Source organism: Herpailurus yagouaroundi, unplaced genomic scaffold, assembly GCF_014898765.1.
Source record: "Herpailurus yagouaroundi ecotype Mexico unplaced genomic scaffold, PumYag 141, whole genome shotgun sequence".
In the NCBI taxonomy this organism is placed as follows: domain Eukaryota; kingdom Metazoa; phylum Chordata; class Mammalia; order Carnivora; family Felidae; genus Herpailurus; species Herpailurus yagouaroundi.
Genome location: NW_024412396.1, coordinates 49952538 through 49972450, shown reverse-complemented (window position 1 = coordinate 49972450; position 19913 = coordinate 49952538). Strand labels below are relative to the sequence as shown.

The following is a 19913-nucleotide window of genomic DNA, read 5'->3' as shown; positions in this document are numbered from 1 at the left end:
GAGGGACAAGGGACCCAAGAGCCACGAAACGGTGACTGAACCGGGTGAAAATGGAGACCGGGGCCCGTTACCGCGTGGAATGCCTGCTGGCAGTGTCTGGCTGGGGCCTGCGACACCGCCAGGTCTGGAAGGAGCTTGGGGAACTCAGTTAGCACTGCGTTAGGGTGGGCACCTCTGGGAGCTCCACACGGAACTGGAATCCCCAAGCCGAACCTCCGGGCTGTTCTGGCCACCAGAGGTTACCTGAGGGCAGAGGAGGGTTCCCCAGGGCCACCCCACACTGAAATGGGACCTGAAAACTGGTCCTTAAGCTTGAAGAGCAGGTGACAAGAGGGCGGCTTTGGGCACAACTAACCCAAAAAGGAAAAGGCCAGGGGACTCTGCGGGAGCTGCTTTCTGAGGCCAGTGGCTCAGTCGGTGGTATAATGTGCTATTTTCCTGTAGGTCACAAGCACGGTCTGGCTAGAAAAAGACCACGCACAGTGCTGGACGGATTCCCGCATCTTTCTGTGTCTCAGCTCTGACAAACAGGTGCTACGAAAAGAAGGCTCGAAACCCAGCCACAACTTTTATTAAAAAAAAAGTTTTCCTCGTTCCATCTACAAGTCTACTTCTCCAAAATATGTAGTTTTGACATTTTGTTTATAGTACAGAAAATGGTTACAGTCTTGTCATATAGATAGAAAATATACCCCAGATTGCAGGGAAAATGTTTTCCACAGAAACAAGGCTCTGATTATAAAATGAAAATGGAATATTTGGAAATATTTTATATGGAAAATAGAGCTCTATGGTATAAACAGAATTTCTCTTTTACGACCTATGTTTTAGGAATGTGGTTATTCTGTGGACTGTAAATCACCAAACGACAGACTTCTTTCTGTGAAGAGAACTTTGTGGGAGGATGTCCTCTCTCAAACAGGCCTGTCTCCTGGTCTTCGACTCTTTATGATTCTCAGTTAGGATGATTCTTTTCACCCTTGACTGCAATGATTACTGGTACGAACGACACTGGATTCGAGCGTGACGTAATGTGCTTATGTTTATGTTGTTTCCCGGGCAGAGTCTCTGCTTCCCAAATGAGTTCCTTCAGTAATGATTCTAACACCAACAGATACTTTGACAAATAGCAATTTCCTTTATGCCCAAGTCTTGGGTCACCCTCCCACCCTCAGAGGCTGGAAGTGCTGGGGCAGGGGTGGGGACTCAGTGGGGCACCCGGGCCAGAGCTTCCTTATTTGGAGGGGACAATATCTTTATTTGGAGGGAACAGAATACTTGATCGGAACGATCACATTCCTCTCTAGCTCATTTCACTCAGGGACAGATGCAATTAAACCCATATTTAATAGTCACGAAGGCAAGATGTACTAGGAATCCATTTCTTAAATTTTTGTTTTTTAATAGGGGACTTAAAATATGGATTGAGAGGGGCGCCTGGGTGGCTCAGTCGGTTGAGCGTCCGACTTCAGCTCAGGTCACGATCTCACGGACCATGAGTTCGAGCCCCGTGTTGGGCTCTGGGCTGATGGCTCAGAGCCTGGAGCCTGCTTCCAGTTCTGTGTCTCCCTCTCTCTCTGCCCCTCCCCCGTTCATGCTCTGTCTCTGTCTCAAAAATAAATAAACGTTTAAAAAAAAAAAATACGGATTGAGACTAGAATTCAATACAGTGGTTCTTTTTTTAATTCAGAAGTTGCTTACTCTATGGCCAGAATCTATTTGGATTTTATCCTCTGCCACTTTGCTCAACTACATAAAGGACATTTCCTCCCCACTTCCCAAGTGAACATTGTCCAGGGAGGCTGTTTGAGTTTAATTACATAACCTAGATGAAAACATAAAAAAACAAATATGTCCCTCAAAAAAAAAAAAAAAAAAAAAGAGAATCCAAAGTTACTAAGTTACTGAAATGCAATGTAGCACAAGTCTGAGGAGACAGGGAGAAAATGTCAGAGGTCAAAACACGAAAATGTTGACGACAGGCAAGGATTAAACATAGTTTAAATTCTTCCTCTTTCACCCCCAAGTGAGCTCACTGAACTGTATCAGAAACTTCCTTTGCCTTTGATTTGTCCACAAACTGTCTTACAAATAAAACGAGGCCCTCAATTCAAGTGCCAGACTACTGGGACACGTGGGGAAAGGCACAGACCACGGGAGTCTGTGCAGGGAGTTCAAGGTAGGAACGGCCCTCTTAGGACCCAGGCTGTCTCGGTGACTCAAGCACTAGCTCCAGGACCCTTCACATACCTGCTTCCAGGAGGGGTGGGGTGGCTCTCAGGAGCCTGAAGGTCTGACTGTATGGACCATGTCGGGCCATTAGGACTGATCACGGGCCGAAGGGTGGGGGGCGTTGAAGCGCTGCTTCTGCTTATGGCGCCGCTTGCCAAATTCAGGTTTGTTACCTAGAAGTGAAGTGAGGGAAATAACATGATTTCACGGCATTTTAGAAAAGTATCATTAAGAACATATGGAGGAAATCAAGGAAAGTCCAGGAGATGCTGATTCATCTGAGCCAAAACAGGGGCTGTGACAAAGGCACCCATTAGAGGCTGGCTTCTGTGCCCATCAAAGAGTTCAGAGAAGCGAGGGTGGCTGGCGTCAATGTAAGTTACCAACTAAGTATTCTGCTCGTATCGTGTGCAAAGTACTGTACTGTGCCAGGCGCTGTGAAATACAAAGATCAATAACCACAACAGCAAGAGGTTACTGTGTATTTACTCTGTGCCAGACAAGGGTCTAAGACACTAGGCAAGATATTCAGCCTTTCTGACCCTTGTTCTCTCATCTACAAGTTCTAAATGCACAATAAATTTTAGTTACACACAATAATAATTACTGTTGGGGCGCCTGGGTGGCGCATTCGGTTGAGCGTCAGACTTCAGCCAGGTCACGATCACGCGGTCCGTGAGTTTGAGCCCCGCGTCAGGCTCTGGGCTGATGGCTCAGAGCCTGGAGCCTGTTTCCGATTCTGTGTCTCCCTCTCTCTCTGCCCCTCCCCCGTTCATGCTCTGTCTCTCTCTGTCCCAAAAATAAATAAACGTTGAAAAAAAAAATTAAAAAAAAAAAAATAATTACTGTCACATACAAAGAACTCACTCATTTAGACAAAAGATGCACAGGCAAAAGAAAAATGGGCACCGACCCCAATAAACAATTTACAAAAAAGGAATATAATTAACCAACTAAACATTTAAAACTAGTCATTTCCACTGGAAAATCAAAGGAATGTAAATGTAAGAGGCCATTTTCGTATATACATCGATACCTAACAACAAAAAACATTATATTAGATATGTACCTCTACTATTTATGTGACTATAAATTGGTAGAATCTTTCTACAATTTGGCAATCGATTATTACAGGTATCAGAGTATTTGTACACTTTGATGCTATCATCTAACTTCTAGCAACTGTGCTAAAAACTAATTGCACATGATTAATGAGGGTGACTATCGTGATAGCAGTCACTATTTAGCAGAACTGAGAATGTGCAAAGCTCTGCGTAAATGAGTACATTACACGCATCTCATTTCCACTGTCATAATTCTGTCGGTAAGTGCCTTCATAATCCCCGTTTACAAAGAATCAAACTGAGGCCTATGAACAATTGGTCAGACCAGGATCTGGACCCCGGTCTTTGGAGCTCCAAAGCCCATCTTCTTACTCACTACACTATATTGTGAACAGATTTTGAAAACAGGCATCGATTTCAATATTGAAAAAGGGAAAGATCAGAATGACTAACGGTATTGTTTGGTAAATTTTGCTCTGTCTATATAAGGGAACGCTATGCATTTGTTACAGTTTTCTGAAAAATTCATAACGATGTAGGAACATGTTAATATCTCAGGTTAAAGAAAAAAAATCACACTATGAAACTGTACAAAAAGCAGATCCAAATTTCCTTAAACACACACACGCACACACACACACAGATATAAACTCCTAAAGGGCATGGAGTACTTTTATCATCCAAAAGAGAAAATGTAAATTATTATGAGAAATACAGACACGAAGTGGTGAGCTTAAAACCTGTGTGATGAGGATGAAATCCGAAAAGAAAGGATGGTTTGAAAAGTGTTTCAAAATCAGTTGCACAGGGAGGGGATGATGAAAGGCGGGAGGGCACAAAGCTGAATGCCGGGTGCTGAGCGTGAGGCACAGGAGATGGAAATTCCAGGAAAAGCATCCTCCTCCAAAATGCCCTAACAGCCTAGCAATTTTGACATTTACAAACAGAAGAATTCTGGAGCGTTGTCTTTTTTTTTTTTTTTTTAACTCTGAAAATTCTGAAACAAATCATTTCTAGCAACCGTATAGTACTTCATCCCTAGTTAAAGAACTCAGTACGCGAAACAGCCCAGGACTAGGCCTTCACACCAAAGGACTCAAATAGTTTTCTTGGGAAGAAAGCATTTTCCATAGGTCAGGAGTGTCTGTGGAGGCTGGGGTACGGGACACTCAGGCTGCACCCTTCAGTGTGGACCTGTCTTTAGAAGAAGCTTCAGAAGCCAACCTTGGCTCATCATTTCTGACCCCCTTGAGAAGACACACGCAGACGAAAGGGTAGGGAGGGAATATACTGGGGCAGGTTATGGTAGTATTTTCTGGCCCCTAGAGCCTTCAAGGAGCCGTGCCTTCTTCCTACACCCCAGAGGCAACATAGGTCAGGTTCTCAGACAATAAATAAAATAAAAGGACCGAACTCACCCCTGCCCCACACTGAGCCCTCTTCCTTCCTGCCCTGCTCCCTGGCCTTAAGCATCAGGCCTTTCAAATTAGACATGAGCTCGCAGCTTGTAAAAACGCTATAGAGTGAGAAAGGTCTTTATGATAACTAGCAGCTTCTCCTATTGCTGCCTCAGGCAGCATGCCAAAACCCTAATGCAAGAGGCTTATTAATAATTTATAGTGGAACAGCAATAAAATAAACAAAATGTACACACTTTACCATGTTTAGTATAAACTGTATAGTTTGGAGATTAGTGGACGGGAAAGAGAAGAAATATCAGATTTCTTCAATCTTCTCTCTTTTGGCAAGGCTACCCCTAATTTAAACACCGTCATTTTCATCCTAATACCTAAGTTATTGACTGCTCACCATGTGCCATGTATTAGATGTCCTTGCATTGTCTTGATATGCATTAGCTCACCCTGAGCAAGCCCTCTGAAGTAGGTTCTATTGTTACCCCCATTTTATAAAAGAGGAAACTAAAATCAATTTGATAATTCTGACGGTAAGCAATCAGACAAAAGTCACATACCTGCTAAGTGCAGGGCCACGGTTAGACAGAAAATGTTCTCCTCCAAGTGCATGTGGTATACTTACCCCAAACGTGGTTTAACATTTGAATAGTAATGTCAGGCACCTGGAAGTGAGGTTTTAGATCTCACTTACTCCTTACCCATCACTCACGGAAGCAGACACTGTTACGCTCCCTTTCAGAGATGGAGACCCTAAGGCTCAGAGTTTACCGTAACTAATTTGCTCAAGGTCACGTAACAGTTGCAGAACTGGTACTCTTGTTTTAAAATCCATTTTCTAGTTTTAAAACTAGTAGGAAACAGTCCTCGTTATCCTTAATTCTTAGAGATTTTTGAAAATATAATTAACTATCTCAAATTCTGACAACAGTGATTATACAGGCACTAAATACACTTTGCCTTAAATATTATTCCCCATGTTACCCTTCACCAGAGGATATTAAAGAAGTGGGGCGGGGGGGGAGAACCCAACATCCCCATCAATAGGTTTGGTTTCTTAGCAGGTATAGTAAAAGGAGGCATGAACATGAAATGAATTTTAGATTCTTGGTGGTTCTTTGTGGGTTTTGTTTTTTCATGTAACATTGATTCCTCATTTCATGCATAAACCAAAAAATGGTAGCTATTGTGATTTGCTTCTACACAAAAACAAAATATCATCATTATTTTGAAGTAGCAGAGGGACCACTACTTAAATGAGAGATTATATAAAGAATAATAAAACTTCTAAAGCTTCTCATTTTTAGTTTTTAATGTTTATTTATTTTTGAGCGAGCGAGAGAAACAGAGTGTGAGCAGGGGGAGGGGCAGAGAGAGAGGGAGACACAGAGTCTGAAGCAGGCTCCAGGCTTTGAGCTGTCAGTACAGAGCCCGATGAGGGGCTTGAACTCACAAACCAGAAGATCGTGACCTGAGCCGCAGTCAGAGGCTTAACCGACGGAGCCAGCCAGGTGCCCCTCATCTTTCTTTACAAACGACTCCTGCTAAAAATGTAACCTGTCTCTTTAAATAATAACTGACCCTCTATTTTAAATATTCTATTCTTACTTCTAAGGTTTTGTCTAGAAGACACCCAGGACCTATGTCACAACTATCCCTACCCGACCCGGCTCTGTCTTCCTGGAACATACGTTGCCAGTAAATAATCAAACAACTTGGGGCTCACTTAGATATGGCCTCAGAAACTTCTTTACACAGTCCTCCAGACAGCCAATACAAATCAGTCAGAAGTGACAAACAACCCCTGTTCTAGAATAGCCCTATGCAACAGAACGTATTAGGATGATGTCAATGTTCTATAATCTACACTGCCCAATACAGTGGCCACAAGCCATATGTGGCTATTATGCATTTGCAATGTGTCTGGTATGACTAGGAACTGGAATTTAAACTTTATATAACTTAAATTTTAGAAGCCACATGCACCTACCTTGTGGCTACCTAATCAGATAGCATAGCTCGGAAGCCTCAACCAGATCTAGCTGAATCTTATGTGTACAAACTTACATCTTGCTAGAGTCGGTCCAAGCTAATCATTCCTAGACCATGTGACTTGAAAAAGCTTCTGGTTCTTCCTTTCAGTTTCCCAGTTTTTTCCAGGATGGGCAGAAGGAGATGCCGAACTAAAATGGACCCAAGCATCAATTGTGGCCCCAATGGCACCTTGTCTTGACTAGGGAATATCTAAGGGCAGGGCAAATCTCCCTGCGTTGGGCCGGGCCTTAATAAACTCTACAAGTCAATCAGGGTTCACACGTGGAGGTTCCACCCTAACAGGAAGAAGGATGATAAATATGGCTGCCACCAGGCTACATCTGACGCTCTGTCCATCTCCGTTTCTCCAGGTAAACAAAGCTTCATCAGATGAAGAGAAAGTGGACAATTTCATACATATATCTGATTTTCAGTAATGATGAACATTCCACGCTGAAACATTTTCAAGAAGGACAGGCTTAATAGCACATAAAGACATACAGTACTAGTAACAAAAGAGACGGCTCATGATTTTTGTGAGGAGTATTAGGCTATTAAGGTAGAGGTTGTAGCCATTGGGCCAGGTGGCTTTCCTGGGCCAATAATCAGAGTCTGTGCTACTAAGTCTAGGCTGGCCAACTCATGAATTCATCCCATTGGTCACATAGTGTCTGGAAGATAGATGGGACAGTCTAAAACCCATTTTAATTACTGAAACTATGACACAAATAACATGCCTTGCTGACAATGGATATCAACATCTTTATGTGCAAAAGATAGCACACGTACGTAAAAACCTTGTAAGTCTGTGGACTTCTAAAACAGTCTACCTTAATTTTTATGCAAATACAAAAACTTTCAGGTTCACAACAGTAACAGTAACAATAAAGTCATGTTTAGCTAACGATAGCTAAATTTAATGACCACTTAATTTTTGCCAGGCATTGTCCTCTGTGTGTGTGTGTGTGTGTGTGTGTGTGTGTGTGTGTGTGTATGTGTGTGTGTGTATTTATATATAAACTTATTTAGTCTTCAAGACAACTCTGTTAGGTAGGATTATTGCCTTCACTTATAGATGGGAAAACTGAGGTTGAGAGTTGAAATAACTTGCTCAAGAACAAATAATTGTTACATTTCAGCCCCTCGTTTCAACTCCTGGTCTGCCTGATGCTTGTAGTTTCTAAGCACTGTGTTACTCTCACTGCCTTGTACCAGAGCCTGGAACTTACAGGTCCATCTGTGACCAGCAGCATCTGCAATCCCTGGGAGCTTGATAAGGAGGCCGACTGTCAGCCAGCCTCAGCCCCAGTGCAGGAAATCTGCATCTGACAAGAGCCACACACAGGTAATTCACGTGCCTGGTAATGTCAGGGAAGCACTTCTTACAGGAGATGGTGGAAAAGGAAACGGGGGCCATAGAAAGGTTCTCCTCCAGAAAGCTCCGGGAATTTTCCAAAAACCAGCAGAAATGCCTGGGTGGGGTGAAGAGCACGATACAAAACACCCAAGGGGAAGGAGTAGAGAAAATAATTCTTTCAGAACTTTAAGATTTTACTATTTCTCAGTGTTGTTTGGATGCTCAAACGTTAACTAAGTAATCATTCAGTATGACAAGGATGCAAATGTGAATAAATGGTTTAAAACAAGGGTCAGAAAATTCCAAGTCTACTTGTTTTGCTGCCATGAGAAACAGTGGCCATTAAAAATAACCAAGACATTGGGGTCCCCGGGTTGCTCAGTTGGTTAAGCGTCTGACTTCGGCTCACATCACAATCTTGCAGTTTGTGAGTTCGAGCTCCGCATCGGGCTTCGCGCTGACAGCCCAGGGCCTGGAGCCTGCTTTGGACTCTGTCTCAGGCTCTCTCTGCCCCTTCCCCACTCTGTCTCTCTCCTTCTCTCTTAAAAATCATTAAAAGGGAAAAAAATAAATAGCCAAGACATTTAAGCCTCAAAATTAAACTTGCTAAATATTCCTCCACCCCAGCCTTTCTCTAGCTGGTCAGCTAAGTGAATGATTGCCTGCGGGGAGATCTAGTCACAGGATCCCACCCACCGCTGCCTAGGCCTTAGGCAGATGCTTCATCCCTTGCTCCTCCCCCTCCTCTGCTCCACTCTCCTGGGGCTGCTCCTCCAGAGGTTCCACTCCCATTCCCTTCTTCATGTCCATTGCCACGGTGACCTCGGTGCATTTTTTCTTGTAATACCCAAACGCTGTTTATTTTAGAGCCAGCCTTCCGAATCGGGCAGGTGAGCAAATATCTGAATGTGTGGGGTAGGGACACATTGTGCGCATTCCATCTAGACAGGTGTTTAAATTACAGCGGGAATAAATACAGGTGATGGATTGTAAAGGGGGTAGGTGAAACACAGAGAGGGAGGCCAATTTCCGGCTGCTGGCCCGCCCAAGTGTTACTGCTTGTTACTGCTGTTTGCTGCCAGTGTTGTAATGAAAATATGATGGCATTGCCCTGATGGCTTCCCAGAATATACCCACCACCCACCCAGATACATAACCTTTTGTTATCCAAAGAGGATCCAGGGCCAGGCCTAACTAGATCACTGTTGCTGTAGTTGCCATGCTCTAGAAATGCTGCACACCTGAATGCTCAAAAGAAGTCCAAACCCGCTTCATATAAGCAAGGTCTTGGGTCAAATCTTAGGGGTATACACAGATTAAAATGTGGCCCATTAAAACGTTACCCATGAAGGAACTGGTAATCTAGCGAGACAAGACACATAGAAACAGAGAACAATATTCAAGGCCTCTAGGATGTGATAACTGCCACAATAAAAATGCTAAGGAAATTCAAAGACATCTGAGCTGGGCCTAAAAGGATAGGCAGTAGGATTGCTGTGGGGGTGGTGGGATGGTGGTGGTTCCTAGAGGGAAAAAGCGTTAAGTCAAAATGCAGAAACAGATAGGCAGGAAGAATGTCTGAGAAATAGGAAGCAGTCTAATTTGGCTAAATCTCAGAGCAATAAAAGATAGGAACAGAAAGAAAAAAATGGCTTGGGGAGGTCACTGAATGCCAGACTAAACATCTGGCTCTTAATCTAAGAGGTAACAGTAAGCTTGCTGAAGGGTTCTGATAGAGTAGTGCTATGTCAGAATCGTGGTGTGGGTAGACAAATCTAGTGCTGTTTCATGGGCTGGGGAGAAAGGAGCTATTAAGGAAAACTAAGATTCATCGAGAGCCACGGTAGTCAGGCAAGAGGTACTGAGGTCGGGATGCAGGACACGCCATTGCTGGCCTCTACTCACTTCCTTCCTAGGCTCAGGAGCGCTGGACCACGGAGCTAGAGACCTGCTTTGTAATCTGCCGATAAACACTCTTAAATTCATGTGTTCATTGTTCGTGGTTTCTTCTTGGATCAGCCCTCTTTTGGATACATCTTCCCATGCAGCTGGCAAAGCAAGATGGTGCTGCCTGGCATTTTAAGAAGGGATGGTCAAAGAGTGGGCCTTAGTGCAAGTATGCCTGTCCGTAGATTATCTTGCCATGCCTCTCTTCAACAGTAGAATGGTTTGATGATCAAGATTAGGGTGTGGGCCTGGGGGGAAAGGTCTGACTAGATGGCTTGGGTCTAGGCCTGAGGCCTGGTGGGCAAAAGAAGTCATTGGATCATACACTATCTAGCCCAAGTCATCAAAGCTAGGAATTCCAGTCAGGAGTCTGGAACCAAAAATAGTAATAAGAGGTGGCTCTGGCCTGAAGAATACTCTCTGGGCATCTTCTTCTGAACCTCAAGGTGGTGACTATGGAATCCTAGATTTCAGCCACAGTTTGCCCTAAATCAGTGTTTAATGACCACATGGGTAGTAATTTCCAGCTCCACCATGGAACAACAAAATCAAACAGACTGATATTTAAGAATGGTGAAGTTTTAGTAGATATTTGGAAAGACAACACAGGTTAATGAAAAAAACCTAAGATGCCGGCATCCAGCGTGAGCTCTCGAGCCCATCAATCATCAACTGGTCTCTGCCTCTGTGTATGCATATGCCATCAGTTCCTGAAGGACAAGACAATCTCCATACATAGCAGACCACATTCTCCATTTCTATAGATGCTCTCTATAGATATGATTTATCTACAAATGTAGCCTTCTGCTAACTGGGGCTGGTGGATTTTCACATGGCTTTTACCTTCCTTTTTTTTTTTTTAATTTTTTTTTAACATTTATTTATTTTTGAGACAGAGAGAGACAGAGCATGGATGGGGGAGGGGCAGAGAGAGAGGGAGACGCAGAATCGGAAGTAGGCTCCAGGCTCTGAGCCATCAGCCCAGAGGCCGAAGCGGGGCTCGAACTCACGGACCGCGAGATTGTGACCTGAGCCGAAGTCGGATGCTCAACCGACTGAGCCACCCAGGCGCCCCGGCTTTTACCTTTCTTAACAACAGTTCCAAGGTTTATCATTGCTGCTTAGAAAAACACAACCAGCAAATCTAGAGAGGGCTATGCCAGGAGGCAGGGATTACCCCCAACATGCGAACCGAAAGATCAGTTTATATGGTGTTTCATCACTGGCTCTAAGAAGGTCCTTCAAACCACTTTAGCACAGCAGGATCCTGGAATCTAGTTGCTACCACCTTGCACTTTACTTCCCAATGTCAACTTTATTTTTCATAAACAATCTCCCTTAGCTGCAAAGGATCCTTGTCACTAAACTGCTTCAAGAGCCTAGTGGTAGGGCTGAAAGAACTTCATGCCATGATTTGTACTGTATTATAATTGTAGGCTTATTTGCCTATCTTGGCCCACAAATTACTATATCTCATTCACTGTTGTATCCTCCGAGCTTAGCCCAGCAGGCACAAAAGCATTTATATACTAAATGAAGTGGGTCTCATCTACTCACAAGCACGCGTGTGCGCACACACACACACACACACACACAGCCTCTAGCTAGAAGCTAGAATCACCAGTGAGTGGAAAAGTGATTACTGTCACTGGAAGGCTAGCAAGGAAATTAAAGGTTCCAAATTACCTCTTTTTGCAAATACCACAAGGGATGGACTGCTTTGGAATAATGGGAAATAAAATAATCAGTGATTAGAGAGAGGCAAGTGTTGCTCTTGCTAGTGCCCTGCATAATTTTAGAGATGCGTTCTGCCTGGTCTGGAAGCCTTGGGCAAGGTTCTCAAATGTGGGAAATAAGAGCTTTGCGTACAGATTTTGCTCCTTGTCTGCACAACGTCTCTGCTGTTATGTTTCTTCTTGGCAGTGAAACTGCAAAAGGCTGACACTCCATTTGAGATCGGGTTGCATACATTCTCTAATGTTTCTCCAGTGATGAAAATCATGTAGTAAGTATGGATCTGGCACTTTGGGTTTTCCCTTTCTTTTATCTTGCGTGAAACAGATCTTGAACCTCAGGTTCACTAGGCTGTTTGCAAATGTCATGTATCTTTTTTATCAAAATGGAGGTTGGGAATTCAACGTGAAAGACCAAATAATAGCTACCACGTGAGCCAACTGGTGGCCTAGCGCTCCCAATGCAGCTTACAATCTTGGCATAGCTCAGGCGAAGTCTAGAGATGGGGCTTCAGAAGATCATATCATTAATCCAACAAATATTCATCAGCTACTCGGTGGAATTCTTCTCAGCATGGAGTGAACAGTGAAAACAAAACAAACTCCTTGCTTCCATCAAGATTATACCCTAGTCGGGGGATATCACTGAAATAATATAAAGGATGTGTGAAGCAAAGATGATCATAGATTTGGAGTGGTCACTTTTGGCCAAATTATCAATATTACTGGCTATATGCTACCTTAGAGGTTTCAGAGGTTAACGTGGAGACCGTGGGTCCCTGGTTGTACCAAGAGGGAGCCTCACTGGAAAGTATCTGTGAAGCCTTTGAAATTAATGCAAATTTCTAAGTCTGAGTACACATTTTTTTTTTCAGAACAAGATAGCCTTCATTCAATTCTCAAAGGGATCTCTGACTCAAAAAGGGTTAAGAATCACTCAGGATGTTACGACGATTAATTTGTCTAAATCTGCATTCATAATGTCCTCAGAACTACACCAATATCATCTTGAGAACAATGCTTTTTCTATGTTATTCACATGCAAAGGCTCATCAGAATATGACTAAATCAATTGAGCACGCTACCAAAATTTTCGTTCTCCTGACCATGGGGCTCCGAATGATTTGGAACAGGACAATGAAGTGGCAAGTCCTTCCTGACTTGTTCTAGTGTATGTAGCTAGAACAAAAGGCAGGCCTTGAATAGGAAACACCAGTGGACCAGAATCCACTTCACTCAGGAGAAAAGGAAAACCAAAAGTGCCAGATCTACACTTATTACATCATTCTCATCACTAGAGAAATTTTAGAGCATACATTCAATCAAGAACATGAAACAAAATCATCCTTAAACAGTTACCTTTCTAACCATTCTTTTAAGGCCACTTCCTGAGAATTTATAAAATCATCAGCCACAACAACCAACGTGTTTTAAGACAGCTTCAACTCCTGTGTCAACTCCTGGATCCCAATAAAATGAGCCCCAAGGAATTTACACTCTGATCACCAGGAGACACGAGTCAGAACATTAATCGAAATCTAAACGGGGCTAGGAAAAGCTGGGAATCTCTGCAGCCCCAGTACCTCGGCACTAAGTTCTCTTGTCATGCACCCCCCTCTCTGTTGAACACTGTCATTTACACAATACACATACACATATCGACATTCAGTGCTCCAAAATCTGGAAAGAGTTCCAGATTAAGATTTGAGACATTCCTGGGAAACCTTACAAAACCACCAAATCACTTTGTAGTGTTTCCAGTTTATACATTTGGTTTTTATGAGTCGATGGGGGCTGCCACCACCAGTGATAAATAGATCTTTTTGCATCACTGCAAATTAAGAAGGCCGAATTTTGCCTGCTCAAAAGATTAGGCAAATTTATGATTTCACCATAAAATAATCTGATGAAGTGTTCGCTCAACAAGTAACTGATCATCTAGACAGACCCACACATTTCTCAACCTGCTTTGGAGTGTAGAAGCACTTCTCATCATGAACTCAGAAGTTCAATTTGTTTCTCTCTTGTAGGCTCAATCATTGGCTTTGCTATAACTGCAGCAGTGTTCAGCTGACGCAAGGTTAGAGTCCTGAATCAAACAGGAGGAGGTAGGAAAACACTAAAGGAAAGAACATGGCATCATACAGACTTGGGTTTGGGTCCTGATTCAGCCATCTGCCACTTGTGTGACCTTAGCACAATCATCTTTCCTTCCAGCTTCTATTTGTTTCATCTGCAAAAAATAAGTATCCACATCGTAGGGTTAAAGAAATAATGCTTATAAAGTTCTTAGCACAGTGCCTGGTGCAAAATAGACATTCAGTTAATGTCAGCTGCTTTATTCTGAAGGGCAGTGTGGTACTCCCAATAAAAATGAAACATGGAAGAGCAAGAGTTTCAAAAAGAATATAAAAAAACTGGGACGCGTGGGTGGCTCATTCGGGTAAGCGTCCGACTCTCGATTTTGGCTCAGGTCGCTATCTCAAGGTTCATGAGATCTAGCATCCACTGTCAGCACAGAGCCTGCTTGGGATTCTCTCTCTCTCTGCCCCTCTTCCGCTCACCTGTGTGCACTCTCTCAAAATAATAAACATTTAAAAAATAAGTATTTAAAAATAAAACAATATAGAAACCAACAAAATACAGAAGAGAAATTCTTTTCAACTTAGCAGGGATGTGATAAGTACCTAGCTAGTGTGAAGGTGCTGTATTAGCTGATGGATTAGAAAGAACTGCCATCACATAGATTATAACTCAATAAGAAATAAGAGATGAAAAATCACTATGATGGGCTTACTCTACAGAGAGACTAATAAGGAAGGGGCTAAAGGAGCATGGAGAATGGAAAGAGGACTTCTGGCTGGGGCAGCAGTGGGTTCTGCATTCATTTCTTTATTCAAAAACGTATTGAGTGCACACCATATACCAAGCTGAAAAAAAAATTGGTGAAAACATGGACACAGTCCCCATCCTTAACCAAGACACTTCCAGTCCAATAGCATGAGCACATTTACTGAGTACTACCCATGAGTCAGGTTCTGAGGCAGCAAAGGACACTGTCCCCAAAGGGCCCACCATCTGTTGAAGGAGACAGCTATCTGGACATGCACAGTGTGATGAGTGAAGTGGCATGTATATGAGTGAAGGGGCACCTGTTTGGAAACGTCATGAGAAAGACGTGGCCGCCAACTGACCTGTGAGCTGGCTCCGGGAACTCAGAAGCTTCTCAGCCCCTCCTCCCCTGTCCTTGGAATGTGGGCTCCACTTGCTGTTAGAGCTCCTAGAGCCTGCTCCAGGGACATGGCCTTGAGATGATGATGTTGTGTTGAAAACACCTGCATGGTATATATAGCTGAGCCCAGTTAGCGACTCTTTATAAGCTTTTAAGATCTGGTGGGCAGGTGCGGGGAGCCATTCGTCTTGCTGCCCAAAACAAGCCTCCTATGTAAGTTCCCTCTGCTATTATTAAAATTGCCACCTACCAACCTCGAGTGGTCTGCCTCCTTCTTTAGTCTCTCCCTGCCCTCTGAGTACAGGGGCTGCTTTCAGATTATACCAGGAAAGGCTTGAGAACCAACAGCAGCTATGTGGAGCCTGGACAAATGCATAAGGTTAGACATGGTAACAGGGGAACATTTCCCGTGAGAAGATAGCAAAACCTAAGGCGTGGAGACTAACAAATTCTGAGTGACTTGCACAAGAACATGTGTGATGGGCGAGGACAGGCCGGGGAAGTAGCCCGGAGCCAGATTCTAAATAAAGGCTTTGAATAACATTTAATAGCTTGGGCTCCACACTGTAGATAACAGAAAGCCCCCTCGAGATTCTTGGGCAAAGGAGTATTATCATCAGACCTGTGATTCCAGAAGATTCCTTTACAGCCAAGACCAGGGTGGGCAGGAGACCCTTTGGGAGGTAACTGCAGCTGTCCAGTTGAGATAATTAAGGTCTTAAGCAGGACAGCAGATGTGAAAGTGAAACAGAGAAGACATATATGAGACATTATGGAGTCAGAATCAGCAAGAATTGGCAATTGCCTGGATGTACAGAGAATGAAGACGCAAACAGACACAGTGATAAATCAAAGGCTCCATACCTAAATGCCAAGAAATGCAGTGTCACCAATACAGAGAGAAAAAAGGGAAAGAACAAATAGGTTTTTGAATACTGAATACTTCTTTGAATATTTTCAAAATATGTTTACAATACGTTGAGTATTTTGGGTGCTGGTAGGTGTTGTATGGAAACCAATTTGTCAATAAATTATATTTAAAAAAAAACACATGGTGCAAATGGAATCTAGTTTTCAGGGGAAAGAGGAGGATGAGCTCTTAGAGGAAGAACTAAAGGGCTGGAGAAGCTAAGAAAAGTTTTCAGGTAGGAGGTGGTCAATAATAGTGCTACATGCTGAGGGAGAAGAAGGATTAAAAATAGGTGACCAAGATTGGCAATCCAAGGTCATTAGCAATCTCTGAGAGAGAGCTGGACAAAATGTAAGAGATAAGATCAGACTGTAAGAGTAAGTGTGGAGGGGAAGGGGTCGGGGACCTGGGCAGCAAGGGCATGTTACTGAAAAAAAAATTTTTTTTAATGTTTATTTATTTTTGAGAAAGAGAGAGAGAGAGAGAGAGAGAGAGAGAGCGAGCTGGGGTGGATCAGAGAGAAGGAGACACAGAATCCAAAGCAGGCTTGAGGCTCTGAGCTGTCAGTAGAGAGCCCGACATAGGGCTCAAACTCACAGACTGCGAGATCATGACCTGAGCCAAAGTCGGATACTTAACCGACTGAGCCACCCAGGTGCCCCAAGGGCATGTTATTTTAAAACAAGATGGCAGTACAGGAAAGACAAGAGCTTGTGGGGGTTGGGGGTGGCAGGGTGAAAGAAAGGTTACTAGAACAAGAGACCACAGAGTAGGCTAAGGAACTAAGGAAAACTGGGGCTGAAAGCCTTGAGAGACACAGAGGAGCTAGGGAATTAAACAGGATCAGTTGCAACTAGGTCCTAGAGCTGGGAGGCACAGGGATCGAGGAGGAGAATTAGTCTCAGTACTAAAATTACCCCATTTTACAGAAAAGGAAATCAAGGCACAGGGATGTTAAGTAACTCGTCCAAGGTCTCACTGACTCAAGAACTCCTGCTTTTTCTATTTATCCTTTTCTGTTTCTAGAAATGGGAAAGAGTAATGTACATGATACAAAAAAGTGCAACTTTTTCTACCCAGAAAGAATACAGAACAAAAGGAGCTAGACTTGGAAAACAACCACCCAACCAGAACCCAAATGTACAGCAGTTCAAACGTGTCCAGGCATGCTAAGGAGGCAGGGGGAGAGTGCCCAGTGCCCAGCGCCCAACCTTGTGATAAACTGGGTGCCATCCGCCTCGGTTCTGGAGAACATTCGTCATCATTTCAGAAATTTAGCTCTCTCTCTGTCAATTTCACCTTCAAATTGGAAATTTTGAAATTAAGATTCACTCAAGGTCTACTGTGGCAGCTGCTGAAGCAGAAGAAATGATAGAGAATTCCTTGATACATGAGTGACTGAGAGGAACGAGTAGCCAGTGGAAACCAAACATTCCACACCTCGGCATACACCCTTCTCCAGAACTGCTCTAGAAAAGTATCAGGGTCAGGAGCAAAAAATGAAAGAAACGGAATGGTTTTCTTTTCCACTCTCCATCTTCATGAAAAATGTGAGAAGCAGAAAGTGTCTCCTCCCTCCTATGTATCTGTCAGCACATTTCCAGGAGGCCTGGCCACATCCCGGGCACCGGCTGGCTGGGGAACAGAGACTGACACAGCACATTCGTTCGCCCTGGAGCCCTCGCCTGGGTGGTCTGCTCTTATTCCTTTGATTAAACTCCCAGGCTGGAGGAGCTGGAGTTGCTCCTAATGATAGCTGGTCCTGAAATCTCACACTCGCCCGCACAGAGAGGGCCAGTGCTCCCTCTGAGTCGCAGCCTCCCACTCCTCACCACAGAGCCGGGCTCCTTCGCCACATTCTTCTGCTCACGGACAGCCGTAACCACAAAGGGCAACGTGGGCGCAGAGTGCTGCAGGGCTAACGCACACGTCTCCCAGCACTGAGTCAGGTGGAGAAAGGGAGACTCAGGATCTCCTCCAGCGCCCTGTCAGCTACCGCAGCGCTCCCCCCACCCAGCAGGTGAAAGATGCTCCTAGAAAACCCTGCTTTCAGGGATGTACACTCTGGCTTCTAAAGAATCCCATCCCCCAAAGATAATCAGCCTGTCAGGCGTCAAGGGAAAGAACTAAATTTGACCTGCTCTCTGCTCAGATGCGTAAGGTACTTGCTGAATAACGATACGCTAAGGACACGTTATCTCTTTCCAGAATATTGAAAGCATACATATGCTGGCAAGCATCCTGAAGTGGCTACTGTGGCCACTTCGTGAGGCAAGGAAAAGTCTGAGGTTCTCAGGTGTTCCTGGCTATAAATAAAGTTAAATCATAACAGAGGTAGTGAAAGTTGTTATGAGCTAATAAATAAGGTTCTGTTTCTAGCCATGCAAATCCATAAGAACTTAGCCTCTGATGTAAATTCTTGGTGCTGCAGAGTTTTATGATCAAATTCTGGGGCTGTCGGAGTACTCTGCTTCTGTACTTTTGGCTAGGTCACTTTTCCTCGGCGTGGTCACCAGTGAGCAGGAAGGAAAAGGGGTGATGCTGCCCCGCCCTCCGATCTGCCCTCCTCCAGCTACCCGAGTGGTCCAGCTGAAAGGCAAAGCCGACTGGGTCTCTATGGCCCGTACCTGTGAGATATAGAGAAGTTCCTTCACAGAGAAAGCTCTCCTTTAAATCAGCCCTTGTCTTCTCTTCCAGCTTCCATCCTAGCTGCTCTCGCCTGCTGTTATACATACATACATACATACATACATACATGCATGCATGCATATATATACAAACATACATACATGCATGCATGCGTGCATATATACATGCATGCACGCTAGCTTGTGTTCTGAAACCTGTCCTCACCCTTCTTCTTCCACCCACATGTCCACCTTTAAGATTCACTTTGAACACAATCTCTTCCAAGAAGGCTGCTCTGGCCTTCTCACTCCCATACACAGGCTGGGTTAGGTGTCACCTCTTCCGGTCGTACTGTTTATTCCCTAGAAATATCTCTGTTGTGCATTTTCCATGCTAGAACTCTCATGTGTTTATGTGGCTGTCACCCCTACCAGATTGTGAGTTATTTCATGCCAAGGACTATGTCTTATATCATCCCCGTGGCTTAGTACCAAAGTCCGGAACATTCCTAACAGCTTAATAAAATGTTTTTGAATGAATAAATTTAAAAAACCACATTTGAATTAAAAGTTTTATGAAAAATGCCACTAAAAGCTTTAATGGACTAGGTAGTTGAAATTACAGACAAAATAAAATGATTTTTCAAAAATGGACCCAAGGATTTCAATTTTTTATACTCATCTTCCAAAACACAAATAATTTAACATCGGTGTTCCTTATTTAGTAGTAGGTCTCTTAATACCTTACCCAAAAGAGCAAGGTAAAGATACATCAGCTTATGGGAAAGAGTGAAAGTGACACTTGGGAGGAAAATTCATAGCTTTCAATATAGTGACAAACAAGAGGGAATGAAAATAAGTACCCAACTCAAGAAATTGGGAGGAAATAAAGCTAGAAAAAGCAGAAGGAAGAAAATTAGTAAAGACAAAACAAAACAATCAGAAAACATTAAGAAAGTATCAATCCTACTGGATAAAAAAAGAAAGAAAAAAGGAAAAAGAAAAAAAAAAACCCACAAACACAAAATAGGAACTGGAAACAATCACAGGTAAAAAGCACTTACAGTGATTACCGAACACAAAGCTGCTTCTGCTGAAACAGCGTTGAAGGTTTCATGGTCCAAGTTGAGAGAGAAGGGCAGAGCTGCCCCCACTTTGGGTCTGCACCCCCCCCCCCCCCCCCCAAACACAAGAGCCAGAGCCCTTACGAAGCCACTCTAATAAGTTATTATTTACTAGAAGAAGAATAAAAGAATTTTCCAAATTCCAAATTAAGGAATTGCTTTCTCTGAGGGGAAGGAGCCAGATCACATAATTGAGCTTTTCAATAACAAAGTTCATTTTGGTAACAGTACATTTTATCCA

At 43.5% G+C, this 19913-nt stretch overlaps 1 protein-coding gene across 18 annotated transcripts in view; it reads right to left on the bottom strand.

The window, feature by feature from the left end:
• TTLL5 (tubulin tyrosine ligase like 5) overlaps positions 1 to 19913 on the bottom strand; it is a 284194-nt gene that overhangs the window by 135640 nt on the left and 128641 nt on the right. For all 18 annotated transcript variants that reach the window (XM_040477756.1, XM_040477758.1, XM_040477763.1 and 15 more), the window contains one exon: positions 2251 to 2405. In XM_040477756.1, coding sequence (XP_040333690.1) covers positions 2251 to 2405 — 155 coding nt within the window. The remainder of the gene's footprint in view (positions 1 to 2250; positions 2406 to 19913) is intronic.